Source organism: Aythya marila (assembly GCF_965140915.1).
Source record: "Aythya marila genome assembly, chromosome: 1".
NCBI lineage: Eukaryota > Metazoa > Chordata > Aves > Anseriformes > Anatidae > Aythya > Aythya marila.
The window spans coordinates 55,226,762-55,254,170 of NC_139042.1; the positions used below are offsets into that span (position 1 = coordinate 55,226,762).

At 43.5% G+C, this 27,409-nt stretch overlaps 1 protein-coding gene and 1 long non-coding RNA gene across 2 annotated transcripts; one reads left to right on the top strand and one right to left on the bottom strand.

Moving 5' to 3' along the window:
• Positions 1-1,016: 1,016 nt before the first annotated feature.
• On the bottom strand, positions 1,017-21,797 carry SLC15A1 (solute carrier family 15 member 1). The gene is made up of 23 exons (XM_082767158.1): positions 21,682-21,797; positions 19,890-19,915; positions 17,881-17,965; positions 17,652-17,793; positions 15,641-15,760; positions 15,377-15,476; positions 15,050-15,140; positions 13,552-13,635; positions 12,408-12,490; positions 11,175-11,261; positions 10,460-10,549; positions 9,653-9,697; positions 9,511-9,543; positions 9,296-9,384; positions 8,266-8,347; positions 6,802-6,927; positions 5,409-5,558; positions 4,924-4,973; positions 4,213-4,320; positions 3,977-4,073; positions 3,406-3,552; positions 2,503-2,610; positions 1,017-1,881 (listed from the first exon to the last, which is right to left on the bottom strand). The coding sequence occupies exons 1-23, from the start codon at positions 21,683-21,685 to the stop codon at positions 1,687-1,689; spliced, it is 2,142 nt and encodes a 713-aa protein (XP_082623284.1). The 5' UTR covers positions 21,686-21,797; the 3' UTR covers positions 1,017-1,686.
• Positions 21,798-21,935: 138 nt separating this feature from the next.
• LOC309881324 lies at positions 21,936-26,001 on the top strand. Its single transcript, XR_014318114.1, has 3 exons — positions 21,936-22,040; positions 23,575-23,767; positions 25,909-26,001. It is a non-coding gene; the product is annotated as an uncharacterized lncRNA (long non-coding RNA).
• Positions 26,002-27,409: the final 1,408 nt, after the last annotated feature.

Below are 27,409 nucleotides of genomic sequence, written 5' to 3' on the forward strand. Positions count from 1 at the left end.
TTTCCAATTTTTAATACCAGGGAAGCACAGCACGGCTCCAGGAGCACTGATTTTAAGAAAATAAAAAATAAAAAGTTTATCAGAATTGAATAATTTCCCAAACTGTAAGGAATGGATGTTCAATTTGGAGTAAAAAAAGCCTTTATGGGCTATGATGGAAAGAAAATCAGAAAGCGACAAGCACTGCCATCAGCTGAATCTCACAGGAGGAAGACAAACAGATTTTCACATGAGCAGACAGCTGAGATGTCATCTTAATCTCATGAGGGTTTTATTTGCCACTAACAGCAGATGCAGATCAAAGGAGGGGTTGCAACAGCAGATAGAGAGCAAGCACTGCAGAAGTGCCTTGCTCTGTTTCCCTCCTGGCTCTTGCATCATTTTCATTATTTTTTTATTTAGCTACACAGCTTCTTCAGCTTCAGGTTTTATTTCCTCCTCACCTCCAAAATGCAGCAATGTTGTTACACAAGGCAGGGCCACTTTCACCAGAGAAGTTTCCGTAGGACTGTCTCAGAAGGTCTCATGGCCATTTCAGTGTTGCAAGGAAAGACAAATGACCCTTCACTAAAGCACAAGTGGTTTGGCCACGTCTGGTCCTGCTGCTGCTTGAGGAAGTAACGGTGAAGGCTATTCAGGGAAGAACTGTGCCTGCTCCTGCACTGCCAACGACCCACCTTTCATCCAAAAACCTTCATTTGCACAAACCTTTTAAAATGCATCTCTGATTTGAACAAATCCGAGTAAGTGCACAGATTCTCCTTGAAAAACACAGCTACAACTTTGCTCTTCTTCCTCTGCTCCCTCTCTTCTTTTTTTTTTTTTTTTTTTTAAAGTATTTTTGTTTGAAATAAAGAACCACATTGCTGTCTAGCTACAAGGACTGAAGTTAGAATTATCGACTTTTAACTTGATTAATTTAATCTTATCTTATAAGATACATGAAAGATCATCCTAGCACCCCAGCAGTCTAGACAGCAGCATACAAAAATAAACATTAGTACTCTTACCCCACTTCCAATATTTTGTTACAAGTTTTATTGCTGTTATTCCAAATATCATTTGCCATTGTCTGTTTACCTCAGTGGACACCTCATTAATACATTTAATTAAGAACATACCGGGAGTCAAATGGGTAGTTAACAGGCATACAAAGAACACCAGAGTGCATGTCCAAGCCATGTTTTAACCTGAGAAATCCAGGAGCTTTGCTCCCACAGTCCTTAAGGACATATAAAAGAATTTAAGGCACGTGTGACCTGCTGCACAATGGGTAGTAACAATGAGGGTAGACGGGTCATGCAGACAGCTTGGCTTCAATTACTATTTCTTGGCAATACTTGTTTCTTTTGTGATATAAAATTGAAATGTAGTACAAAAATACACCTCTTCACAGGGTCTAATAGTGCCAAGTGCAATTTCAACATTTTAATGCTATGGTATTTGAGCTTGAGGTACATTTTAAGAGTGCAAATTCTGCGGGAGTTTCTTCAGGATACCGTGTTCTGTACAAGAGATTTATCTTTTCCTCTTGATTCAAGAGGCTGCATTTAAAGTCAGAACAGTTTTTTCTTAACATCTCCCATGAGGCATATTATCCAGTGCTGTTAGCAATACCCTGATTCCTCTTACTGCATGGACAGTTAATGGGACACCATGATTTACAAGTTCTCTTGAATACACCTTCTACATCTGAGAGACAGCTTCGGCTTCTTTTTCTTCTTTTTCTTGTAAGTATGGATCCTTTTTGACTTGTTTTTCTTCTTCATCAAGTTGGGCTTCAATCTCATTTGGATCAATATAGGTATAAAAATAAGCCATGACAGAAAAAATAATGCAAACTGCAAACAGCAAGGCAGCAAACAGCACATACTCTGCCCACTGTAAAACAAAACAAAACAAAACACAAATGTATAATTAAGTCATCAATAGTCATTCCTCCAAAGAATTGTACCATCTTACTGTTTGCAAGGAATTAAGTTAATTCCAAATGTGGAACTGAGCACACAGAACCAGTAGAGTATGACTTAAAGGAATAAGTATTAGATGTGTATAACAGATAATAAAGCAGCTCTAAATTGAGACCCTTTCAGCTGTTCTGTCTTCATTGAAAAGCAAAAAGAGTAAGTCCTGTGCATGCTGAAAAGTTTCATAGTATCCTTCTTCTGGAAGTGTGGGAATGGACCAAAAAGATTGAAGAAGAAATTCAGCCCCTCCTTTTGGCCAGACGGCAAGAGGGTAAGGCAGTCTCATTTTCAACCGGGCTGGCAGGGGTAAAGTTTCTACTGACCTGGGTGGAGAGTGAGACCAGTTCTACAGCTGACTGGTAAACTCTTCTACCTAAGACTTTAGCCTCGTGTATTCCAGTTGAAAATACAACTCCACTGTAATAGCTGATGCTCAAAAGTTATGACTGAGGGTTATCGGCCATGACTCCCCCCTGTATTAGAGCTGATTTTTAACAGCATAATACAGGAGTACACCAATTGTCTGTGCACTTACCTGCTGACTGAGTTTGGATGCTCCAGCCACAATAAGGACAATTATGTTACCGACAGCCACCGTCAGCAGCCATCCGGCCTGCAGCACTGACTTCATGTTAGACGGGGCCTACAGAGACAAGGCACGTAATTTTTGGTCAAACACCGCTAGCACTTCCTGATGTTTACAGCATTCTTTACTTTATAACAAGCACTGGTTCCCTAACCAGAACTAAACAGACCCGGGGAAAGCTTTGAGGAACAAGAGCTTTCTAATAGTGGCTGTAACACTTATGTTGTACGCACCAAGGAGCAGGCACATTTTGCATTTGGCTCAGTCTCACATGATACACACCAAATGAAGAAACTGAGCACATCACGGGCAAGCAAGCCACAACTTATGTTCCCATCACTGCAGTGTATAGACTTAGAATTAAGGTAAGAAACACACACCTAGTAATACAAACCAAAGTCAGAAGACAGGGCAATTCATAGTGTATAATTAAACTGCTGCTAAACGTTGCGTGGGAAAAAAAAAATAATTAAGCCAGTGCAACCTTGAAGATAAGGTACTGGCTCATTTTATAATTGAGAAGTCTCTAGTTTGCTTTTACAGCAGCAATACAGTTCTATTTATTTTCAATGGAACGTCACATGTCAGGTGATTTGAGGACTGGTGATCAAATCTTCATGTGATATAATTCAAAATAGCTCCACGGAGAACACTGAATGCTTAGTGAAACAAGCCCATTCTGCACCTGCCTACAGTTCTTCTAGGGGACTCTAAAGATACCTCTGCTTTGTTTGTACGATGAGGGAACCACCTCTTAATAACAAAAGGTCACAGAAGATTTTGATTTGTACCAGGGTAAGGACTTAACTCATGACTCTTAACGCAGTGAGGGCTCTGAGCGGCAAAACCTACCTGTGAGTATGAAAACTCCAGCCCAGTTACAGAGAAGACTACTTCTCCACATGTTAGAATAAAATACTGAGGGATCTGCCAAGCCATGTGAACTGTATTGGGTGGAATATCTTGACTGTAGTTTAATGTAGCAACGTTTCCAGAACACTGGAAATTAAAATGACACATTAGGAACAGCAATAACGAGTCTGTACACTGAGGGCAACCTAAACAGTTCTACATCATTTATGTAATTGCATATACGTACACAAAGTTCTGGGAGAGTAAAAATATTATATATGAAGCACCACACAGCAAGTTGTAAAGTGGTAATTATTTTACAGCAGAATCCATGCAAATCCTTACTAAGGCTAAGAATTTAAAGCCATTAGTGATGAACATGAATTATTGCATTATATCATTATCATGCTCATCATTACCTTTGTTAATGAAGTGTTTATGTTCAGACAGTTTAACATATGAGAATTCTACCATACGTATAATTAAAGGCAAGAGAAATAATTGTTCGAGTGTTTTTTAATTAAAGAATATTAAAATGAAAAGAACTCTTGTCCATCCAACAGCACCTCACCTCATTAATTATAATTGTATATGCACCGCCAAATCCAAGTGAGTTTGAAGTAGCTGTACAGGTACTTCCATTTGTAGAAACCACAATCTTATCTGTTCTGTAGAAAGAAAAGACCACAGTTCAGTCCATGGCTATAGACAATTGTGTGTAGTATATAAAAAGCTTCTATGTCCTTTTTCAAGGACAAGTACATCTATTTCTTTAAGTGGTTAGATTAAGGTGCAGGAAATGCTTACCTGCCTCCTGAAAAAACACTGTAATTAGTGGCAGAGAGAGGCGTCAGTTTTCCAAAATCCGCATCACCCATAGTGACATTGGCTGTCTGACGCAAATTGTTTATGAATCTTTAAAATAAAAAGTGATGAATACTTTGCTTAGCGTTCCAAAGAATACAGGTTTTAGTTTATATATTAGCATCACCATGAGTATTAAGCCTTCCCCTTTCACTTTTGAAAATTAACACTTTTGAAAGATTTGTAAATCGGGCTAATCATGGCTAATGCAAGAAGCGAGCTAGATCCAACATTGTCCCACTGCTTAGGAAAATGTCAGAAGCATTTACTACAGTCAGTAACAAATGCATCTGCAAAGGGAAGACGTGGAAGAAAAATGGACAAGTGGTAGGACTCTTCTTACCTGAGATTAAAAAGGAGGTAGACATCTATATCTGTGCTTGTTGTCAACAACAACAACAAAAGTCTAGACAGTAGAGTGAAACACTCACCGCCAAGATTTAGCTAAATTATACCCAAAGTAGATATGCAAGATAGCTCGGATGAATTGTGTTCTGGAAGTTCCTACACCCCCTAAGCATCTGAGTGAGGGGTACAGCAAGTGGAGAGCTCCTACAGTACAGAAAGTGGCATTGAGCAAGAAGAGTCCGCCCAAGAAGTAGACTGAAGGGGCAGTCGCATCACTGCAAAGCGGAGGAGCAAAACAAAATTTACCTGATAAGATTCTTTCCTTCTTCTGGTTTTGATGTGACATTGTCAAACAGCTGGTGGAAGAGACCATTATCAAGAGGCTTAGTAAGCATCAGTGAACAGCTTAAATGTACCCTATTACATACAAGCAAAAGCCAATAGAGGCTTCAGAGCCGGACTCCAGACCTTACCTCTAGGTTACTACTAGGATACGTCTCTACCAGAAAATGCTATAAGGCCACACATTTAAGCCTCTTTGAAACTGTCAAGCTAAGTTGGTCAAGTGTCTTTTTGTTTGCTTTGTAGGGTTATTTTGTCCCAGCATCCTGCCTGCCCTGCTCTCTACAGCTCAGTCTCACTGGTGCAGTTTTCCCTCAGGCAGCAGAGAGGGGGAGAGGGAAAACAAAACAAAAGAGAGGCTCCCCAGAGCTTGTCCTCTGAGCTTCCCACACTCCATGTAGATAGTTGCTACGACATTAACAAATTTCTTAGGATTTAGGCAGACTTACCCACTGAGCGGCAATGCCTGACGCGGTATTTTTAACCATGAGAGTGTACCGATCTCCGCCTGTGCTGGTGGCACTTAGAGTTGCCTTGTTACTTCCAGAGGCTACCACTACATATTGCAACTGGGAAGTCTCAAATATCCTGTAGTCCGTCTACAAAGAAGACAAATTGCTGTGAATTTCCACGCAACTGCGTTTGCCTATACCTTTGAGGAAATGCTCGATTCAGTGGGTCGTAAGTTTACTTCTGAAGTAACAGAGATCACAAGCATCTCCTCACTTCCATTTTTGTAGTTTTCTATGTCAGACACTAATTTTGTTTGATCGATATTTATGACTATTTTCTTCCTTTACACAAATGTTAAGGTACTACAAACTTCCTACAAGCATTACGGAAGAGCTGTTACATTTTCCTGTGTATTGCTTTATCCAGCTAAATCAGGTTTGCCACCACCAAGCCAAGTTATGTTTAGCAATAAAGACAGCAATAGCATGAACTAGAACGCAGCATTTTCCAAATGGCCCCTCCTCCTACAAAATGCTAATCCAAACTGCACCTTTTGGGTTTCAGCATAAGAGAAACAGCTATTACCAGGATATGCATTTTAGATATTCTAGCTACGTTTCAGAAGCATAAAATATGGAAAGCAAATATTCTTTAATAAACATGTTGATATGTTATAGGTGTATAGAATTCAATCCAAAACATCTTGATTATAAGACATCCACCGTAGGGAGTAGAACATTTCACATGCTTCGTATTCAGGTGTTTGTCATGGTTATATGGACTTCACATATGGAAACAGGGCAGCAGGCTACCAGAGAATATACTTGTGCTGCTAAGACTTCCTTGCATCCATTATTTAAAAGGCCCATCAGCTCCACTGCATTTTGCTGTCAGTAGAGTTAACAATCAAAACTCTGCTGTAAAGGAACCTGAAAAGGTTCTTTGACAGCAAGGTCTAAAGCTTGAATGATGTAGCCACACAAAAATCTCCTTGTTCACACAAGTGATCTCTTACAGTAAGAGCACTGACTTCCTAGACATGGATGGATGGTTTTTTTTTTTTTTTTTTTTTTTTTAAAGTCAGGGCTGTTCTCACTGTTAAGAAATGGCACCTTTTTAAGCAAGAGTGAAGTTTTCCATTAATTGAAAGCCATTACTAAGTATATTACTAGCATATTAACTCATTCTCCTTAGGATATTGAAATAGGTACTATTTCTTTACTCCCTGTATGCTTTCAGTAACAATTTATTCCACAAGAGGAAGAAATGCTTAAAATGAATAGAGGAAAAAAACTAGAAAAGAATCGATTTTGAGCCATTAGTTAAGAACGACTTTGACTTGCTCCATTCAGCTTTGTGATTTGATGTTCCCCATCTCCCCTTACTTACCCCATGCAGAGGTTCTACGGTCACATCCACGTTCTGAGGTGAAAATGTTACTCTTGCGTTATCAGCACCTAGATTTATTATTTTGACTTGGGACTGCCCAGCTGCAGGGAAAACTGGAAGGGTTTTCTGTAGGATAGAAAGAAGTGGAATCAGTGCTCTATCTTAAGTCACATGAGAAAGGTACTATAATTACTGCACTCTTATTTATCTCGTGACGAAGTCTGCCATTTACCTGATGATCTGTGGTTATCAGTTGTAGGGATGCAATTTTAATAACTGTTTTATTTGCTAGTCTCACAAGCTGTCTTGCTATCAAGGCCACTCTGCAGGTCAGGGAGCTGTTTTCTCCCACATCCTATGGGAGTGTAGGTTTCTGAACTTCTTTGTACAATGTTCTGACTCTTTTTCCCATCACTGGTGCTGCTGAACTGGCCAGAAGCAGGTATAGGCACCGTGTAGTGTGAGAGTCCAAAGAAACAGAGCAACTTCTGGAGACTCCACCTTCCATCAGACGTAACAGTAAGTACCTTCTGCTCCTGCAGAGCCTCAAGAGCTGCAGGAGCTGTATGTATGTATTGCAATTCTGCCTTGACCTTCCTCTACTTGTCTTTTTCATTCTCTTTAGGTACAACCACACAACAAAAAAGGTCCAAATCTTCCCTTCTGCAAAAAGTTCCTGTGCAGCAGTCAAGGAATTTGCCAGCTCTGGCCACACTTCTGCCCAGTGCAGGTACATATCTATGTTATGTCTATGTACATGCTCTGGCCCTCCCCACTGAAGGCCAAACCTTTTACTCTCAGCTTGGAGACAAAGGGGAGTATAAGGCTTGTTTCACTGCTGAACTCAGACATCAAGGAGGGAGCTCCTCATTCCTAACTCAAGCTTTTTAAGAGCTGAGCATCTTATCTCAATAGCACGTGAAGACAGGCGGACAGCTCTGGATGGCAACTGCCCAGAAGTGTCAGACTCCCCAGCTACATGGAAAAACCTACATCTTTCAGGCATGACACCTCCCTCTGAAGCAAGCAGAGCCAGGTGTGATGAGTCCTGCCTTAAACAGGAATCATTTTTACTGATGGTATGATAACACTGTGGCCTTTCACGCTTCACCTCCAGTTTAGATGTCAGAAGAGATCAGAGATGAAAAGCAGCTCCCCGATAAGGAAAAACTCTGCTTTTCAGCTTTTAATCTCAGTTTAAAGACCTGAGGTTGCCTTTAATGCATGATTTATGATAATGGCAGATGAGATGTTTGGCAGTATGGTGTTCGTAGGTAGCTTTATTATGCTAATCACACTGCATTGCAATATACTTTATATTTTTCCTCCCTCTACTTCTGTGATCACATGCTTGGTTCCTAAGTTACAACTATTTTATGCATCATATTTGGCTCATTTTCACCTTAAACAGACTGTTCTGCATGAACAACAAAGTATCCAGTACTTGCACGAGGCTGAACTTACGTCTATTTGCAGTTGCACAAGGGCAGCAGCAATGAAAGCCAGTCCAGCAAGGAACATGCCAACAGTGATCTTCCTCAGAGGCCTGGTACAGCAACAAAAGATATATGCAAATTAAGACAAATATTAATTCAAAACTTTCAGTGTGAAGTTTTCCCTTCTGAAACAGGAAACCAAAACGACTACAGATAGGATATTGTCACTGTCCAAAGGGCTGATGTTAGATGAAGTATTCAGCTACGCCGAGTACCTCTTAGTGTTAGTTCAGAGTTACACTACTGGGAAATTAAGTTTCCTGCAGCATCTTAACCTGTTACTCTGCATCTACTGGGCTCATTCCTAGAGTTAACCATCATCTAAACAAAACTGTTGTTAGGTTTCCGTATTTGAGTTGGGAAAATCAGATCTACAGAAAGAAAAAAAAAATCCAGTACAGCTGGTATCTTAGAAACAATGAACAGACAAAAAGTTACACCTTCTGCAAAAGGATAGCAACTTTTATCCATATTGCTATGTGTAAATTGAAATAATGAATGGAAAAAGTCAGGGAAATATATTGAATTGGGAGACATCTACTGACATCCAGTTAAGTGCTAAGGGTAAATTTAAGGTAGATATTTTATTTATGGCAACAATTGTCTGATTCAGAGTGCCCACAAATGAACAGAAGTATTTCCAGCCCAGCACCACCCACCACCCCTATTTTTTCAATTCTTCATGGAAAAGTAAGATTAGCAGAAAACACTAGCAGTAGACAGCCTCTCTCCTGCGATCAGAAGATTTTGCCCTTAGCTTGAAGAAAAATCACATTGGCACCGTGCTATTAGATTCTTCTCCTCTAGGCTGTGATGCCTTCATGCCCCGTTTGTAAAGTCCTTCTATTATTATTATTATTTTAAATATTAACCCCACTTTGAATACAGCATTATTTTTTCCTTAGCTGGAAGCTTGCTTTTGTTTAGGGCCAGAAGAGCAGCTTAAAGAAACCACTAAAATGAGCCTCTGCTGAAGTCAGGTAAACACGTCAACTTACGTAAAATTGATCTTGCATTTCTTGATTAAAGGGTAAATCACAGCATCCACAACTGGCACCATTATAACAATCAGGATCGGATTGACAGTCTGTTAAAGATGAACATAATAAGGGAAAAAGGTAAGTATTTTCAAAGTCCTTTTTATGAAGGGCAATAATATACGGATATCATCTTTGGGAAGTACTTAGGATTGTCAGACAGAAGATTACTATACCTGCATTTGGTCTGGCTGAATCTGAATAGCTCCCTGGTGGAAAAGAAAAAAAGATAAATAGGATTTAGTGTTATGAAAACAAACCAAACTGATAGGAAAAGTAAATGTTAGGGGAAAAAGGCAAAAAGAAAAAGTAACCTACAAAGTTCCCATCCATCGTGGTGGCTTGCAGTGTCCATCTTGAGCCCTTGGCAGAAGAAGAGAGAATTAAATCCCACAGTTAATCAGCCTCCTGAAGTTCCTCTTGAATTGTTTTAAGTAAAGTGTTTGGAAAGGTGTCTGCCTGATCGCAGCAGGGCACACTCACAGTTACAGCTCACTGGTAAAAATGCATGATGCAGCCAGGCTGGGCCAAACTTAACGTGCTCTGCCTTAGATAAAGCTTTCAGGCACCAGTTCTCTCAGATACCCTCCTAAATTCATACTTCAATACCTGAAACAATGAAAACCTGCTTTCATGGGTCATGAGCACTCCATCCAAGACAACGACAAGCTTATGCTTAAAGGTGTGAGGCTTAAAGGTGTGAGTATGTGTGACAAACTAATCACTCTGATTAAGCAGGCTGGCACCCAGCTCATCTCCTCCCTGGATCTCCAGAGCACTTACAGTAGGACCCTGCACTGCACCTCGACTGACAGCGAAGAGGAGTTGGAGCCAAGAAAGCTTTAGATTCCTGTCTCAGCACTGTCCTACACAAGATTTGGAGAGGCTGAGCTCAGAGTCACTGGGAATGCCCAGATAAATTGGATTTCAGCTGGCTGTTCTTGGACCACAGGACACTGTGTGAACGTTGACTCAGAATAAGCACAGTGCATTACAATCAGGGTAAGGAATCTGAAGAGAAGTGCTTTTCACCCTCACACAGGCACTTTCCTAGGTGCAGTGACTCCACAATGCGTAGCAACATGGCACAGCTTTAACTGCAAAGCCAAACCATTTCTGCTTTACCTGCTGGTCGAAAAGTGCCCAGAACATGGGGAGTGGGATGTAAAGGAACAGCACCTTCAGCACCATCTTAGTCTGAGTAATCAGCCGTTTCTGCAGTGAAGGAGAATGATAAAAAAAGGCATTAATGAAAAACCTCAGACAGTTCCCCTGCTGTTCACCGCACAGCAGCAGGTGGAGACATGAGACCTCTCGTGCAGTGTTTACCCACAGCCTGAACTTTGGATGCTGTGGGTGCTTCTGCTGACTTCTGTTAAAAAGCACAAGGTCTGCTTTTGGGTGTGGGGAGGGCTGCTGGTTAAAGGTGACACTGATAGCAGAAAAGCTTCTTGCCAGGCCCACACTGCAATGGCAGCAGAAGGTTTAGCTCCTCACTGCTCCGTTTTCCCAGTAGCTTTTAGCAGCACTGCGTAGGAGGAATTCAAAGGATGGGGAACTGAGGAATGCACTTCACACGTGCAAAATACACATGGGCAAAAGTAAAATAAAGGGAAGAGGCTAAGGTTTGCGCTGCCATTGAGAGCAGGGCAAGGTGGACAGGAGACCAGGGAGCACGGGACATGGTCGGGGGACCATGGGACACAAGGCCATCAACTTCTACGTGGCTGTGAGGCCCAAAACTATTTACCTAGCACTCAAAGCAACGGATCAGAGCAGACAGCATAGGAGCTGAGGGCCAGGGGATGCCGAGGCACAGGAGTGCTCACACAGTACTTACACTGTACTTCTCGCTCGCCCAGTCTAGCCAGTGCTCTCTCTTGGGATACTCCTTGCTGCGATGCCGGAACCTGTTTTTGATGGCAAACTGGGGAGAGACCATTAAAACTTTGTTTAATGACGTTTCAAACATTTCTAAGACTATCAGCTGTTTCATACGTAAAGGAGACCTCTGCTACCTCCTCTAAGCATCTACAGGAATAATGAAGGTAAGGCATGAAACCACCTATACAGTGAAGTGTGCACCTGGGACTAGGTAAACCAAACAGCTCAGAGCTACTCTGAGCAGCTCTAAATGTGGGTGGCTGTTAGGTCTTGAAGGCCTGCCTACTTAAGGCTAATACATATAGCAATCAAGAATGTCATCTGCACAGCTCTTCAGAGCTGAATGGCTACGAGAGCACATTTCACTATAAAAAAACTGTATCTTGTAGAAATTCCTTCATACTTAACATATGCAAATATAGTCCTGAAGGAATCCACAAACTTTCATAACATGCATGGCTGAGCTGGGCTGGGCTCTAGGGGAAGCACTCTAAGTGACAGTAGAAGTCACATAGAGAGATTTGTTTTCGGCAGTGCTTACAGGACAAGCAAGGTCTGGGCTGTAACAAGCTAGCAGAGCTGCGTGGGGAATGAAGAAGCTCATAAATGAAAAGTCCCCTGATCTCAGAGTTGAGACACTGCCAAGTGTGGGATGTGCAGTGCTACTCAACGCAGATTTAGCTCCCTTCCTTGCAGGCTTGCTTATATATCAGTATTTATTACACTATTTGTATATCAGTATATACTATATTGATATATAATCCCCTGACCTCCTTAATACACTGCATTGTAAACAAGGCCTTATTTTCCTAAGCAATACATTTTTGCTGATAAGATATCCCAGCACCTCTGTTCTTGACTCAAGTCATTGCACGGTTGCCTGTCTTCCTACAGGGCTATAGAAAAGTACATGAATGAGCAAGAGGAGGATTCCCTGAGGTTGGGATAAACTTTTACACGTGATTAACATCTTGCTTTGTCTTCTGTGTGTGTAAATTCAGATATAAACAGAGACAGATAAATAAAAAAGGCAGTCTAAATCTGGAGGTACCAGTAAAAAGTGTTCTGGAAAGAAGAGTTGAAAACTTCATAGGTTTTCCTCGTAATATATAGATTTCTGCTCTAGGCAAGTGAACTGAGCAGCTTTGAAAATCCTGTCAGGCTTTCTGGGAGCACAAGCACTACTTACTCCAATGCATTTGCAAACTTGAACCATTATATTGCCTTGAGGTTGAACTTTTTTGTACATTCCGCTTCCAATCACGAACACAACTACAGTAAGCAAACAGAAAGCAATTTGTGATTAACTGAAAACAGCAGCCCAAAAAAAAAAAAAAAAAAACAGTATTAAAACCTTGACAATTAAGCAATTGCATCAGGCTGAAAGTAAAATTTTTAAGGAGCAATGAATGTGACTATTGCCATGCTACTATGTGGTAAAAGAAATCAAATTAGTATCAGCAGATTGCTATGATTTATGACACAGGACTAAATCCTAAAACTCCTGGGGTAAGTGGCCATCCTCAGTGGGACATGAGTTATGGCCAAATCGAGAACCACTCTGGACCTTCTCTTTGGCCTTGATGCATCTGATTAAAAGCTTAATGACTGCTTTTCATGAGCCAAGGGCACTGCATCTTACATCACGCAGGGACACGTGAGGTTTCACCTGAACTACAGCACTTGCCAGCACTCACAGCTCCCACGGACACGTTCCCTGGCCTCACCCTCCCACGTGCTGGGCAAGGCAATGGGCAAACACCTGAAGCTGCCGTCGCCCTGGGCTGGGTGCACTGATAAGACGGGGGCACCAATAGCTGGGTAGGGTCCTGGTCAGGTCCCTCATGGAGAGGGATACCATGGCATACAGCAGCCACTCCATCACGAGAGAAACAAAAACAAAACAAACAAAAAAGACAAAACCTCCAAAAGTTGCCTCTGCAGGCACCAGGTTCTTGGTCTTTGTACTGCAGCCAAAAGGCTCAGGGACTAATCTGTGGTACAGCTAGTAAAAATGAAAATAGCTTGATAAATACTGGCACACCAGGATGGTATTTCACAAGTGCAAGGACAGTTACCTTGCATAGTTCACCGTGCTGAGCTATGAGTAATTTCTGAAAACTACATTTTCCTTAAGGTCTCATCCTACATTCAAAAGATCATTTACTTCTACAACCCCAGTAGGCTAAGCGATACAGACAGTATATTGCATGACAATTTTCTTATCAGAGATTGATATCTGGAGATTTCAACCACTTTCTTATTATTTGGAAATCATTATCACCTAACCATACCTACAACTGAAGCAGCAAGATGCAAACAGTTCAACTTACTCAATGAAACAGCCATGAGGGCAGCGGGAACTCCAAACGCCAGTGGGTAGCACTGCTGCTTGCTGTGAATGCCACACTGTTGAGCTGAAACACAACGCAGTGTTAGATACAAGCCCCAGGGGCTGCTGCCAATGTTTCACATAGGGTTTCTATTCATTGCATTCATTGTTGACTCTTTAGGATAGTCCTCACTTTCAGAGTCAACCTTGTCCTGGTGGCTTCTGAAGGTCTCCAAGGAGGAGACCCCACAGCCTCTCAGGGCAGCCTGTGCCAGGGCTCCCACACCCGCACAGCACAGCAGTGCTGCCTGGGGCTCAGGGGGAGCCTCCTGGGGGCCAGTTTGTGCCCCCTGCCTCTTGTCCCAGCACCAGGCACCACGAAAAAGAGCCTGGCTCCATCTTCTTCATCCCCTCCCTTCAGGTATTTATATACATTGTTGAGATCCCCCTGAGCCTCCTCTCCTCCAGGCTGAGCAGTCCCAGCTCTCTCAGCCTCTCCTCATAGGAGATTTACATTTAATTTTACACGGGGGAAAGAAGAATCACGTTAAAATGGCCAAATTCATGTTCTTGGGGAGAAAGGACCTAGATTATAAAGGCTTTGGGACAAGTTCATAAGTGAAGATAAGTAACATAACAAGTGTAACTTGTGAAAAATATGCACACACAAACACACCCCTGGTCAGTAGTTGGTGATTATTTTTCATAGGCTTCACACACACATCCTGAAATGATGCTTTGAGTGTGGATGTAGCAACTAACAGGGAAAAGTAACAAAAGACTAAAAGTAACAATTTTCACCATACCTCTATGAAAGAACCGAACAGATTCATTAGAAAAAAGATAGCTTGCAGCTAATTAATGTGTTGATTTGAGTTATATATTATCTTTTTAGTTAAGCTGTCACAGAAAGTAATGGTATCACTTTCCTCAGCTGCTTTTGCCAGTTTTCCAAGGTGTTCTTCACCCTGTATGAGCATGGAAGCAAGCTGCATGTTGTACCATCTGCACATCTCCTTCCATTTTGGGAGAGAATAGAATTTGCATTAAGCAAGCACCTAAAATGCTCCGCGCAGTCTGTTCCACTCAGCTGCTGTCAAAGAATCCAAGAGCCAGGATTTCAGCCCAGTGCTTTAGGATTATTCAGGAGCTTGCGTTCTATTTTCTTGCTTTTGAGAAAAACAGCCTTCCTCAAACTCATGCCAAGCACATCTCTACCCCATCTGCATAAGCTTGCAATGAAAATCTCTATGCATATGGATCAGTGAATTGGTCTGCTTTTCGTTCAGAATCATGCTGCTCACTACATTGTATCCCTTCAGAAGTACTAGATCTGAAGGTAATTCAGATCTGAAACTTTTTTTTTGCTCATCCATAAGAAATTGGATGACATAGAAGACAATACGAAGACTGATTTACCTGTTCATTTAAGCCTAAATGACTGCTATCCAACGCTCATCCTTTATTTAACTATTTTATGAATAAACAACTGGACTTACCTCTGAGAATTGGGGTGATTACAGTGGATATGAGACTTCCAGCATTAATGGCCAAATAAAAGAGAGAGAAGAATCTACTTCTTTGTTTTTCCTACAGTAAGAACGAAGACGGTTTTAGAAAGGGTTTGCCAGAGCCATGTTGATCATCTTAGACTGCACCATCAGAAACTCTGCACAGTTCAAGACAAATAGTTATCTACCTTGTTCTTCAGGTTTTCAGGAAGCTCTAAAATAAGGCACTTGTCTAAATACATACATCAGATTACTATAATAGTCAGGCATTAATATGAACATGTACATGACTAAAAATCTGAAATATATTCTTACCTGATGATCTTCAAACTGATCTCCACCAAACGCCGACACACAAGGCTTGATGCCACCAGTGCCCAGTGCAATGAGAATCAAGCCAGTCATGGACAGGGCGCTAGGACAGAGTAGAAAAAAATGAAAAAAAGAAATCTCTCTGCTGTCTTAGTTACAGCATGCATACAAGGCTGATTGCAAGACAGTTGAAATGCAAGTAGCATAAGTTTAAGGCTTAAATTGTCCCCCCACCAACATGGAGAAAATGTGTACAAGGCAACTCACATGTGCGTCGCAATGCTATCCGGAGTGCCATCTCTGTTGTGGTCTGTCAGGTCATTGATGGAGCTGACAGCCATGACTGCCTGCCCAATCGTGTAGACAATGGACAGGGAGACAATGGTCCTGTTATAAAGAGAGGAGATAAATTTTTATATACATTGACAATTATGTGTTCATACATACACATAATTATTGCAGACTTTTGCTTATTCTGAAGACGTTTAACAAAGTCTTGTTAAATTAAACTAACTAAAATTAACTATCAGATGTGACAAGTTATGGACTCAGCTTACCACAAGCTGCTTCAAAAAAATCTTTCCGCATACCTCTGTCACCATAGTATTCCTACTACAATTATTTTGTTTAACAGAATTATTTTAATAAGCCCTGTTTAACTAAGCAAGGCAAGATGACCAATTCTTCTTTCTTGTGTGGAAGAACATTCTCCATCTGAACTTTGTGAGAGCGTCAGTGTTTGACTATAGCTCGTGTTCAACTGCTTTTGTGGCTGGGACTCCATTCAGCAGGCACAGACCCAAGTTTGCTTGGAGGATAAGCAGGAGCAATAAGATGCAGTGATGCTAGGTTATTTCAAATCAGACTGCAGAAGCAGCAGTCCCAAGTGCAGAGCAGCCCATGAGAATGAAGGGACCTAGGCCAACCCAACTGTGTTTGATGAAGGCAGGAGACCCTCACAGCAAGCTTGGAGCACCATGACACAAGAGCAGCAGAGGAAGCATCGCCCATCCCATTGACCAAGTTCTTCTCACTTTAAAACAGGATTCACCTAATTTTGATAAATGCTCTTCACTTTATCAAGGTATAAATCTATACAAAGTGGGGCAACAGTGAAGTTAAATGTGCTATGTAGTGGTACTTACTACCACTTTTTTTGTTGTTGTTTAAAAAAAAATAACTTTTTAAAATAGCACTTCCTTGTGGTTTCTGTAGTTGCCTGGCTTAACAACTTGGGAAAAAGTTTCCGATGGAAAAGGAACCTGAGCTGACCAGGGAGAAACTTGTGGTTTTTATTTGTGAGGCATGCTGTGAAGAGAGTACTTGCATGATTGGCACTGCATATACATTACTCAATTAGAGGAAAAAAAAAAAAAAAGTAATTTTTATAGTTTCTGCTCTGTTTTCCCCAAGAACATCACATCTAACGCCATCTGGAGCAGACCCCAGCACGCTCCTTGGCACATGCTGCACAAAGCACATAGATTGAGGCTCTCCTGTGAGTGTTTAACAAAGTTTGGGTAACCTCCTCTGGCTCTTGTCATCACAGATATTTACACAAGCATTATTTCAGCCTTCCTCACTGCACCCCATGGTGTTTTAAGGTACCTGCATATTAAAACCAGCAAGCAATTAGATCATTTTTCAAATGCATGTGTTTTCTTGCTGAGCTGAAGTCCCAGTGCTAAGCTCTGAACAGTCCTACCGAGCTCCTGCTAGGGGGCTGGCAGCTGTGCCACTAGTGCACACAGTTACCAGCAGGGAAGGGATGCAAGGTCTGCAAAGCTCCATCTTGGTAAAACAAGACAAAATAGAGTTTGTGTTTCTTTTTGTTCATTTTTTTTTCCTCTTCTTCTCATTCAGGCCAGCTACAAAGAGCACAGCTGGCAGGGGCTGAAGACAAAGCAGCCTGCCTCATCTCTAATCTCTGGGAGACCTTTGACAAGACAACAAGCATTCCTGACTCATAACCTTCAATAAAAATCTTTACTGGGCTTTTTCTGGCGAAGTAAACACTATTAGAATCACGACACCAGTAAAGGAGAGCCAGGTCATATTGTTAGAGGCAATTTGGCTACACTTCGGTGCACGACTTCAGCATGACTTCAGAGTGACTGCATGCACGCAAAAACAGAGTTTGTCCTCTTAAAAAGCTGCAGTTCAGTAAAACCGCCCACCGAGATGTTAAGTCAATACTGAAATTAGAGAATACTTAGAGATATATAATTAGAGAACAAAATCCTGGAGTTGTTTTTTGGGGTGGGCAGTAAGCACTCACTTAAACTTTCCCAGCCAGGAGTCTGCTATGAGTGCTCCCAGGATGGGCGTCAAGTAGCACAGAGCAACGAAGGTGTGGTAGATGGCCGTGGAAAAGTTGTCATCCCAGCGCAGGAAGTATTTGAAATACAGAACGAGCACAGCTGTAGGGAGAATAAAACAGCAGGTTACAAACCAGCATCAGGGCCGGGGAGCAGTAGGCTCAGGGAGACCCAGGGCGTGGGACGTACCTCGCATGCCATAGTAGGAGAACCGCTCGCAGAACTCATTGATGACGATGAAGAAGATGCTCAAGGGGTAGCCAAAGCAGCCAGGCTGGAGGCAAGAGACAGACAGCGTGAGCTCGGGGCTGTGCAGGACGAGCTGACACGGTGTGCTGCGACCTGCTGCTCGACTGAGATCCATACGGCCCCTGTGGGAGCTGCTGGATGCCCAGGCATCAGGAGGCGGCATGGGAACCTGAATCCAGATCAATTCCCACCTCCCCTCCCTTTCCCCAGAGCTCTACACACTTCTCATCTGCCCTTCGCATGGCATCCTTAGCAAGGCTATATTGGACCTCTGAGCTTGGACCTGCAAGCTTTGTACTTCACACATCCGGTATCTTAAGCATTTAGCACTTGCAGTAATTTTGACTGGTAACCAAACACAAGGAAAAAAAAAAAAAAAACCACAATATTTTTAGAAGAGAAACCGAACAGCCCAAACCCCAGCAGCACAAGGGAGTTAGAAGCCTGGCAGTACTGTTAAATACCTCCAGTTGGGATGAACATTTAAACATTTCCTTCAAACACACCTCAGCAAAGCTCCCTGTTCTTGCATGTTCTCCGCTAGATGAAGAATCCCCCATTTCTTGTCAATAAAACTGACTTTGCTCCTAATCTATGGCACTAACTGCCAGACTTCCTGATCCTTCAGCTGCTGTGATAGGCACAATAGCCCTAATACAATTTGTGACACTGCTCTTGCCATTGTGACGGAGTGGGAAAAGCACCCATCGGCTGCAAATTTAGCCTAAGTGGTAGGACTGGTCATTTAATTTCTGATCACCTTCTTTTCTTAGCGGCTGAACATACGATACCATTTCTATAAAAACACTGGAAATACAAGTTGATATAATCCTCCATAGCTTATTTCCTCAGGGTTTAATTCAGCAAGTTGCAAAAATCAGATTTCTACTAAAACTCAAGACTTTGTCCTTAAAGCTATGCCAATTCGCATCCACTTCAGTGACTCACCTAGACCGTAAAGATCAGTCTTGTCTCATTTTTTAGAAATACACACTACAATATTTTCTGCACAAGGAAATGAAAGCCATTTGTATCTGTAATTTAAGCTCTGAGAAACTTTTTTTTTTTTTTTTTTTTTAATATTATCCAAGTGGAAACTTCTTCAGCTAGGAGCAATACAGCCCTACAAAGACTTGGGAAACCAAAAGCCATCTGAACTTGGAGTCAAAAAGCCAAGTAAAGGATATCTTTGGATGCCTATTACTCTGGTGCTTTAGAATAAATGGAAGTGCATGTATCAGCTGTCTGAAAATGAAAGAAAGCCCCTGCTGCATTGTACGTGTGCTTGCACACACACCTGCTGGCACACTTGCTGTTGCCATCCCCATTGTCCAGAAAGCCCTATCTGCCCCACGGAAGAGGTGGCAACCCCACTGCATCCCAGGTACAGGCCCGGCACCACCCAGCTGCACACCCTTGCCTTCAGCTGCTGAGGAAGCTGTGGGAAAGCTGCAGGGAAAGTCTGCAGGGTAAAGCCTTGCGAGATAAGGAAAGCAAAGCTGCAGACAGATATAGGACTGCTGAGACAGGTGTCATTAACAGTTCAAAGATTCACGAGGAAGAATGCTAACACCACGAGGTAAACAAGGCCCAGAGGAGAGTCAGCAGATGCTGACAGCTCAGCAGCACCAAGGATGAGCCCTGGGGACCCTTCTGCTCCCAGCTGATGCCTGTCCAGCCAACAATGGCTCTTCAGACATCTTATCAGGGTGGTGAGCACACCAACGTCTAGCTGGGATGTTGGGAGCTGCCAGGCTATCTCCTGTTTGTGTTGGCCAGTAATGTGTTACTTTATAGGTAAAGTATTTTTATCTCATGTTTACAAGATTTTTATTTTATTTCTTTTTTTTTTTTTTTTTTTTTTTTGCACACAGATAAAGTTACCCAAAGTAATCTAGAGAAGGAGTATAGCAACTTGCTACTATGGCATAAGAGAAAGCAGTACTCACCGGTTTTGAGTCCTTACTTTTTGCACCTGTGGGGAGGGGAAAGAACACAAGTTATTGGAAACTGAGTAAGGCTTCTCCGAAGCAAAAAACAATGGGAAAAACTCAGCTTAAAACAAACAAGCATGAAAAGCAAACATGGTATTGTTCAGTAACCACACACACGCTCGGGATGAGTAAATTTTCAGTCAGAGGGAGGGTTCTTATGGTGCAAAGAGGTTATTAGAAAAAAATTGATTTCCCTTTGTTTCTCAGGCTAAGCGTGGACTCACATACACTGCCAGGGATAAAATCAAAGGGGCCGATGATGCAAAGCACCACAGCACGGTGGTGAGCAGCACTGCAGCTGCAGACAGCGCCTTGCAGCCCCTGCAAGCTCTGTCCTTCAGGGCACGCTCGGCTGGGCTCGCAGCGCTGCAGATAAACACGGTGCCCACGGAGTGGATGTCAGCATTTCCTACAGCACCGCATGGACAAGTTCATTATCGTTAAGATAAGACCAAGTACAAGACGTGAACTTTGAAATCCCTGCCTGCAAACGAAGTGTGCTTATAATAGATCCCTATAAGAAAAATGTGTTTGCTAGCATTTAGTCCATAGTTCAAAACAGAGGAGAAGAGCTGACAGCAACATCTATGGTGTTTGGCACACAATGTAATTAGGTTCCTTTTGAAAACTGTTAGAACAAATCGATTCTTGCCTTCAGTGGAAAGAAGTGGACAGCCATCTTCGTTGTAAACACAGGACGTATCATGAAGATAATTGAAGAATATATCTTCCTAAAAATCGAGTAGCATCCAGAAGGTGCTCACATACCAGTGCCAGGGCACATGCAAATATCCAGGTCATTAAAGCTGTTGGCAATGTCCCCTACACAACTCATGTGAGCAGATATATGGGATGATAACTAAGCATTATAGCGACAGAGATCATCTTCATAACTCCTTGACTATTTCTGCTTTTTGTCATTTCCAGAGCATGTGCACCATCCTGCAAACTTCTTGTAACACACAGGGAACATCTGCCTGAGCAGCTCACGCCTATCTGTTAGCTGAGCCTTGGGGAAAATAATAACAACAATAATAACAATACTACTAACAATAATAACGATGGAACTTCTAGTTGGTTGTTAGCTTTTTTGTTGTTGCTAGAGGGTAAGATTATTACCCCAGCATGAAACCTGGCAGAGACGTCTTCCAGAGAGCATTGACTGACTTCAGTGTTTGAGTCACTTATTGGTCAACCAACTTGACTTTACACCTTTATTTTTCTTTTACAGGAAGGGTCAGCACTGATATACCATCTTATATTACATACACCCTTACATATATATATATATATGCATATATATATATATACATATACACACCACTGTATATACACACACCACTATATATACGCACACACATACACACACCCCATTATTTTTATAATACACCATTATCTATTTAAATAGGATACAATATATACACAAATCATGTAAGGCGGCCAACATTTCAACATGGGAAGCTGTCTGGACAGCCTTCCCCTGGCAGCGAGCATCCTGCACTTTGCACCATTTCCAGCAAAACGCCAGGGTTTTGCTTGCAGCGAGCCCCCTTTTGGGGCAGCCCCCAGCACCCCCAAGGACTGAAGTGCAGGAGCACCGCCAGAAATCCCAATTCCCGTTGTTGTCATCCAGGACCCTGAGCAGCCAAAGGCGCTGCGAGACCCCGCTGGAGACCTCCTCCCCTCTTCCAAACCCCGTCGGGGCTGGGGGTCCCACTGCCCGTCCCCCCCTTTCCTCAGCACCTACCCATGGTGCCGGCACGCTGCTGGCGGCCGCGGGGCGACCGACGGGCGGACAGACAGACGGACAGACGGACAAACAGACGGGACGGGACAGAGGGAGGGCAGCGGGGGCGGCCGGCATTTAAGGGCGGCTCGACGGGGCCCCCGCCCCGGCACCGCCCGCAGCAGCAGCAGTAGCAGCGCAGGTGGCGGGGAGGGGCGGGTGGCCCCGGAGCCGCCGGGGGTGGCGACACGATGCGACACGACACGACACGACATGACACGATAGGACAGGACACGACAGGACACGACCCGATAGGACACGACAGGACACGACCCGCGGCCACAGCCCCCCCCCCTTCCATCGGGCATCGTTCCTCTGAGGTGCTTAGGGCCAGGGTTGGCTTCGTTTGTTTATCTGCGTGTGTCTGCGGTTTTCCTTTAGTTTACTCATTTATCTATTTGTCTATTTGTTTGTTTGTTTGTCCTCTTGTTGCTCGCTTTTCACGCCGAGTTGTTGGCTGTGTACATGAGACGCTTGGGTGGGGGGCTCAGGGCGCGAAGGGGCAGCCACGCGCGCGGCCCGCGTCAGGAGTGGGTTGGGAAAACTGCAGCGCTGAGGTTTGGAAGCGCCCAGAGCACGGAAAGGGAGAAATATTAGTCGGCTGTGCCAAAATTAAATGCCTGCCGGAAGCCTAAAAGCCTTGTTTGATGCCTGCTGGTGTTGATGTTGAGCGACACTGAGCTGTGTTTTGTGCAGTGGGTCGTGTGGCCTCTCCTGCTGCGTGCACATAGTAATTACCGGGCTGCTGGACAGGGCAATTGCTTCTCGGGTGCAAATGCAACAGGCACTGTGATGTGTTGCAACGTGGAGTATCTGCAGGCTCTAAAGGCTGCCCTGGCCTGTGATGGACAGCTACAGTGCAGCCTGGATTTCCTCAGCTGTGTTTACATGGGGCAATGAGCTCAGAGGAGCTCTCCCCTCCGATCAGTTCCCCCTACTTTTAACATTTATGAATAAATTCTTCAGGTGAAGAATGAGCCTGTGGTGGTAGCCAGATGTCCAGCACGTACCCCTGCGAGAAGCAGATGTCTGGCTGCAGAAGCCCTCCCCAGGACAGGAGCAGTCCCCTGGCCACATCCAACGCAGATCAGAAGCCGTGGATGCTCTGCTGCGTGGTCCGAAGGGCACAGGGCAGCACCGGTGTCACTAACAGCCCCCTCCCGTGCAGAAATGACTGAAATGCCACCACTATTTCTGATCTGTTAAAACACCAAATTGAAGAAGTGGTTTATTCCCTCAACAGCAGATTTGGCCTCTTCCTCTCGTATAAACGGTGGTGGTGAAGAGGAATTTTGGGGAGTTACCAAGCATGTCCTACATGCCCATGTACACTCTGGAAACAAATGAACGTCCTCTGATGTTTCTTTGTAGAAAGAGATGAATGAGCATGGGGCAGAGATTAAGGGAGACCACGTGTTTTCCTAGCAATTCGAGATAAAGGGGCTACTTGGGTCACACTGGCTTCCGCTCCCCATATCTCCCAGTATTCAAGGTCTCCCTTAAACCAAACATTAAAAAAAGCACTACACAAATGTTCTAAAAATAAGAGCAAAAGAATCCACCCTGATGAGCACAAGCATTTTGATTCTCCCCACAGAGATAAAGGCCCACACAATTGCTTCACAGGTGCTTCAGGAGTGGATTGGGCTCTGCATTCAGTAAGCTGGGGCAATGAAAGTGAGCTCTGTGGGGCAGCTTTGTCACCATCCCTGCGCAAGCAGCAAAATCTGTGCTCAGAGGACCTGAGCTTCCTACCCAGGCTCACTTCACAGGAGAGCCACGAGGACAGCAGGACTACTAAAAGCAGATGCCCAGCACAAAAAGGTGAAGGTGTGACTATATTGTCTTCCACAGAGCTCTGAACTTGGAGGAGGCACAGTGCATTTGAGGATATAGCAGAAAACTCAGGCGACATCGCTTCGAACAGTTAAGTACAGGCCACAGCAGGTGATTAGGAGGTACGGTATGTGACTTCTGCAAACCGTGCAGGTTAAAACTACGAGTTATTCCAAGAATGTGGCCTAGCACAAACTGCTTGGCTATACAGGTGGGTATTTTAATTGATGGTTATCTCACTCTGTCATTAATTAAGTGCCACAAAATAGAGCTCAGTTAAAGGTTTTGGGGAAGTTTGTCTTCTTGTGCCTCACCAGTAGGAAGTATGCTACCACATCAGAGAAGCTGGTGAGGTGGCTTCCATAAAATGGAATAGTTGATAACAACTATTGATCGTTTAATGACTGACAACCTGAACTGAGAATGAAGAAAAATAAGGCAAATTAATATTTGTTTAGAGAATGTGCATTTAAAAAAAAATCTTGGCAGATGTTTTTGACTCTATTTCAAATTGGAAAAATAATAATAAGCACAAAGAAATTGCAAGCATGTGCAGCTTATCATGGGGTAGCTACTGTTGCACAGAGAGCTGAAAACTGATTCAGGTAGTGCATGAGTTCTGGTATGAAGAGAGACTAATGGATTTCCTTCTATATCCACAATTTATTTGGCTTTCAGGACGGTAGCAGCCAAACACGAGTCACTTGCCAGTAACTGCTCCTCCCAAGTGCTGTTTATCGCTACCTCCCAGATAGGGAATTTAAGGAAAAAAGTGGTTAGCAATCAGCCAGTGCTTACATAGCCTTTCTCAGAGGCCCTGCCCTTCTGGATGTAACTGAGGCGTCCTAAAGCCACCAACACTCAGGTGATGAAGAAAATACCATTAGCTTGCCGTGACCTTTCCCACAGCACCGTGTCCCGCTGGGTTTCCTGAAGGCAGGGCGAGCTGGCACAGCAAACGCTTGGTTGGAGGCATGGAAGAGACCCGGCCTGGAGGGCACTGCAGCAGAACAGCAACTGAATGCAAAAATAAGTGGGACCAGCAGAATAAAGGACACTTGTTTCCACATATCCGAGATGCCCAGTTAATACAGATTTTGGCCCTGAAGTGTATGGACTTGTTAATTCAGGAGTTTGTTGTGGTGCCCCAGGGCATGCTGTGCTAGGCCGCAGCAGGCCGCCAGCCCAGCTGGGCAGCACGGGGTCGGTGTTTCTCCCAGAACCATGGAACCACTCGGGTTGGAGAAGACCTCCAAGTCGTCTGGTCCGAGATCATCTTCTCCCTGCAGGAGAAGGAGAAGAGCTTGTCTCCGCAGGGTTTGGCTTCCCTGGCATGTCAGGGAACACGCTAACGCGTGGGCGCAGGGCGGAGGGGGAAGCAGGGAAGCGGGAACCAGAGCCCAGAACTTTATATAAACAAAGCAACCAAAGTAAACTTCATTTACCTGCAGCTACCCCGCACGGAGGCTAAAATCCCATGGCTCATTAGCAGTGTCTCTGGCAACGGACATTTAGCAGGGCAGATGTAGACCTAATAAGTTAATGGTACACGCTACATCGTAAAATCACTCCTGCCAAAAAGCGTTTTTTCATTTTTTTGAAAACACAGCTTGACGTTAACAGCTCATCGTTAAGAGTGTTTTATTTCCGCCCCGTTTGCTCTTTGATAACATTGTCCTCTCTGCAGCGCCAGCCCCCTTGGCTTGTGTCTCATCGATGAGCGGCGGGTGAGCGAGGCCCCGGGGCAGAGCCCGGGAGCACAGAAATGTGTGCAGTGCCCCCAGCACGGCCGCTGAGCTCCTGCCAGACCTTGGGCAACCCCTGCCGAGGACAGCAGAGCCCGCTGTGCCAGCCGGGGCACTCCCAGCAGGAATGTGGGGCGTGCAAACAGGACTGCGAGCAGAGGTATTAAGGGCAGCCGGTGAGGGAAGTAGGGCAGAGCAGAGGTTCCGGCTCAAAGCCTTGATGTATTCCTTTCTACTAGAGAGAAACACGTATCTTTGAAACACCTTAGTGTATTTAAGGGACAAAAAAAAAAAAAAAAAGACAAACAAAGGTGTAAATACCTGGCACTCAGCTCTAACTCAAGCCTTTCACTGTGTGGTGTGTCACCAAGGACAATGCACGCTTGAAGAATACAAAGCATACTGAAACCTCTGAACCACCTCTTCAATACTTGGTGTTTTTGTTTGTTTGTTTGTTTTGTACTTCCACAAGGATATTTTCTTCTGAAACTATATATGAGACCTGACAACTTTGAGAGAACATTTTAGGTTTCCATTGCATCATGTCTTCTAAAGTTTCGTCTTCAGCATGTTTTTAAGCAAACTGTCCTTTGTTTTTTTTCTTAAGGACAGCTCACTGGAGTCTCAGCAGTGCAATAGCTGCAAGGACTGGCTGAATTGTCTTGTAACCTTATGTAACCAGTCCTACAAAATGAACAATGGTGTTGACAGGAGAATGCAAGGGTAAGTGTCATCTCTTGACCAATCTGTGTTTTGACACAAGCACATGCGAAAGATTTGACTTAAACTGACCCAGTATTTAGGAACTGGTGTACTTTGTCTCAGGGTTTTGGAGATAATTGTTTATCTGATTGCTAAAGATTTTTTTTTCTCCTTCAAATAAATCTTATAAAATTAGATGATCACATTTCCAAGGGAAAACATCCTGACATTGTACATGATTTTTGGGGTGGGAGAGACAGTGCTGCCATGCAAAAACATATGTGACTAAATATGACATCAACATCCACAGTGGAACTTACATATTTTGAGTCGGGGCAATAGAAAAAGAGTATATCATTTTTCTGGAGATGCATTATCTCCATTATATTAGCAGTATCTGACAGAATTTAATATGTAAATGAATTTCAATGGATTCACTTATCTCACCACATTCTTGTGAAGTCACTCTTAAGTCATTCTTCATATTTCCTTTGAGAAATCTTGGTCAGTTTTGCTCAAAGGCCCAAGGCTCCACTGGACTATTTCCCTCTACATGCAGCCCACTTTTTTTGGAGGGGCCAGTGGGAGGAGAGGTTGGGTGGAAGGAAGATGTGAGGGAAGGAAGGGCTGGAAGAGAGTTTCATGGTGGGAGTCCCATGCTGAGACCGTGCTGGGTTTAAGGAGAGGGGCAGGAACACCCATACCTTGCTCCCAGTCCCCCAGATAGGCAGGCAATGAGGCACTTATAAAGACAGAAGGTTTTCTGTCCTACCTGCAACCTCAGCAACATTCATTTGAGATCGCCCAAGTGCTTCATCAGCTGTGAGCACTCACCTCAGTCTCTCCATTGCCTTTGTTGAGGAGCATCTCCTAGCCTCCAAAAGCCTTCCACCTGTCCCTCTCCCACTTCTGCACCCTCAGGCCCTCCCCTGGACCCCGACTCAGTCATGACTGCGAAACTGCCCTTGGTTTGGGGCAGAAGAAGTACTGAGACAGCACTGGACAGTATGGCTTCGCTGGTGAAACACCTACAACATCATCTCTGTGGTATCTCTGAGGGCTTCCTGACCTCTTTTCTCCTCTTTGGTCTTCTCCAGGAGCACCTCAAACCTTCTCTAGCTGACCTCCTTGTCTTCTTAACTACTTGTCCAAATGAGAAAATAATATGTTGCTACTGACCTCTGCGGTTATATTCTTATTTTTTTAAATTTTTTCACTCTCTTGAGCAACTGCTTTCCAGGAAGCAGCACGGTACAATTTAATTACTTTGTTCTCTCAGCTTTTAAAATAGGGATGTCCCTTTATTTCTTATGGTTGGAAAGCCCAGGATTTGCAATTATGTGGATTTGTTTACACTTCCTGCTAATAGCTCAACCCATTTTCATTCCCCTTAAGGGAAGGCATTA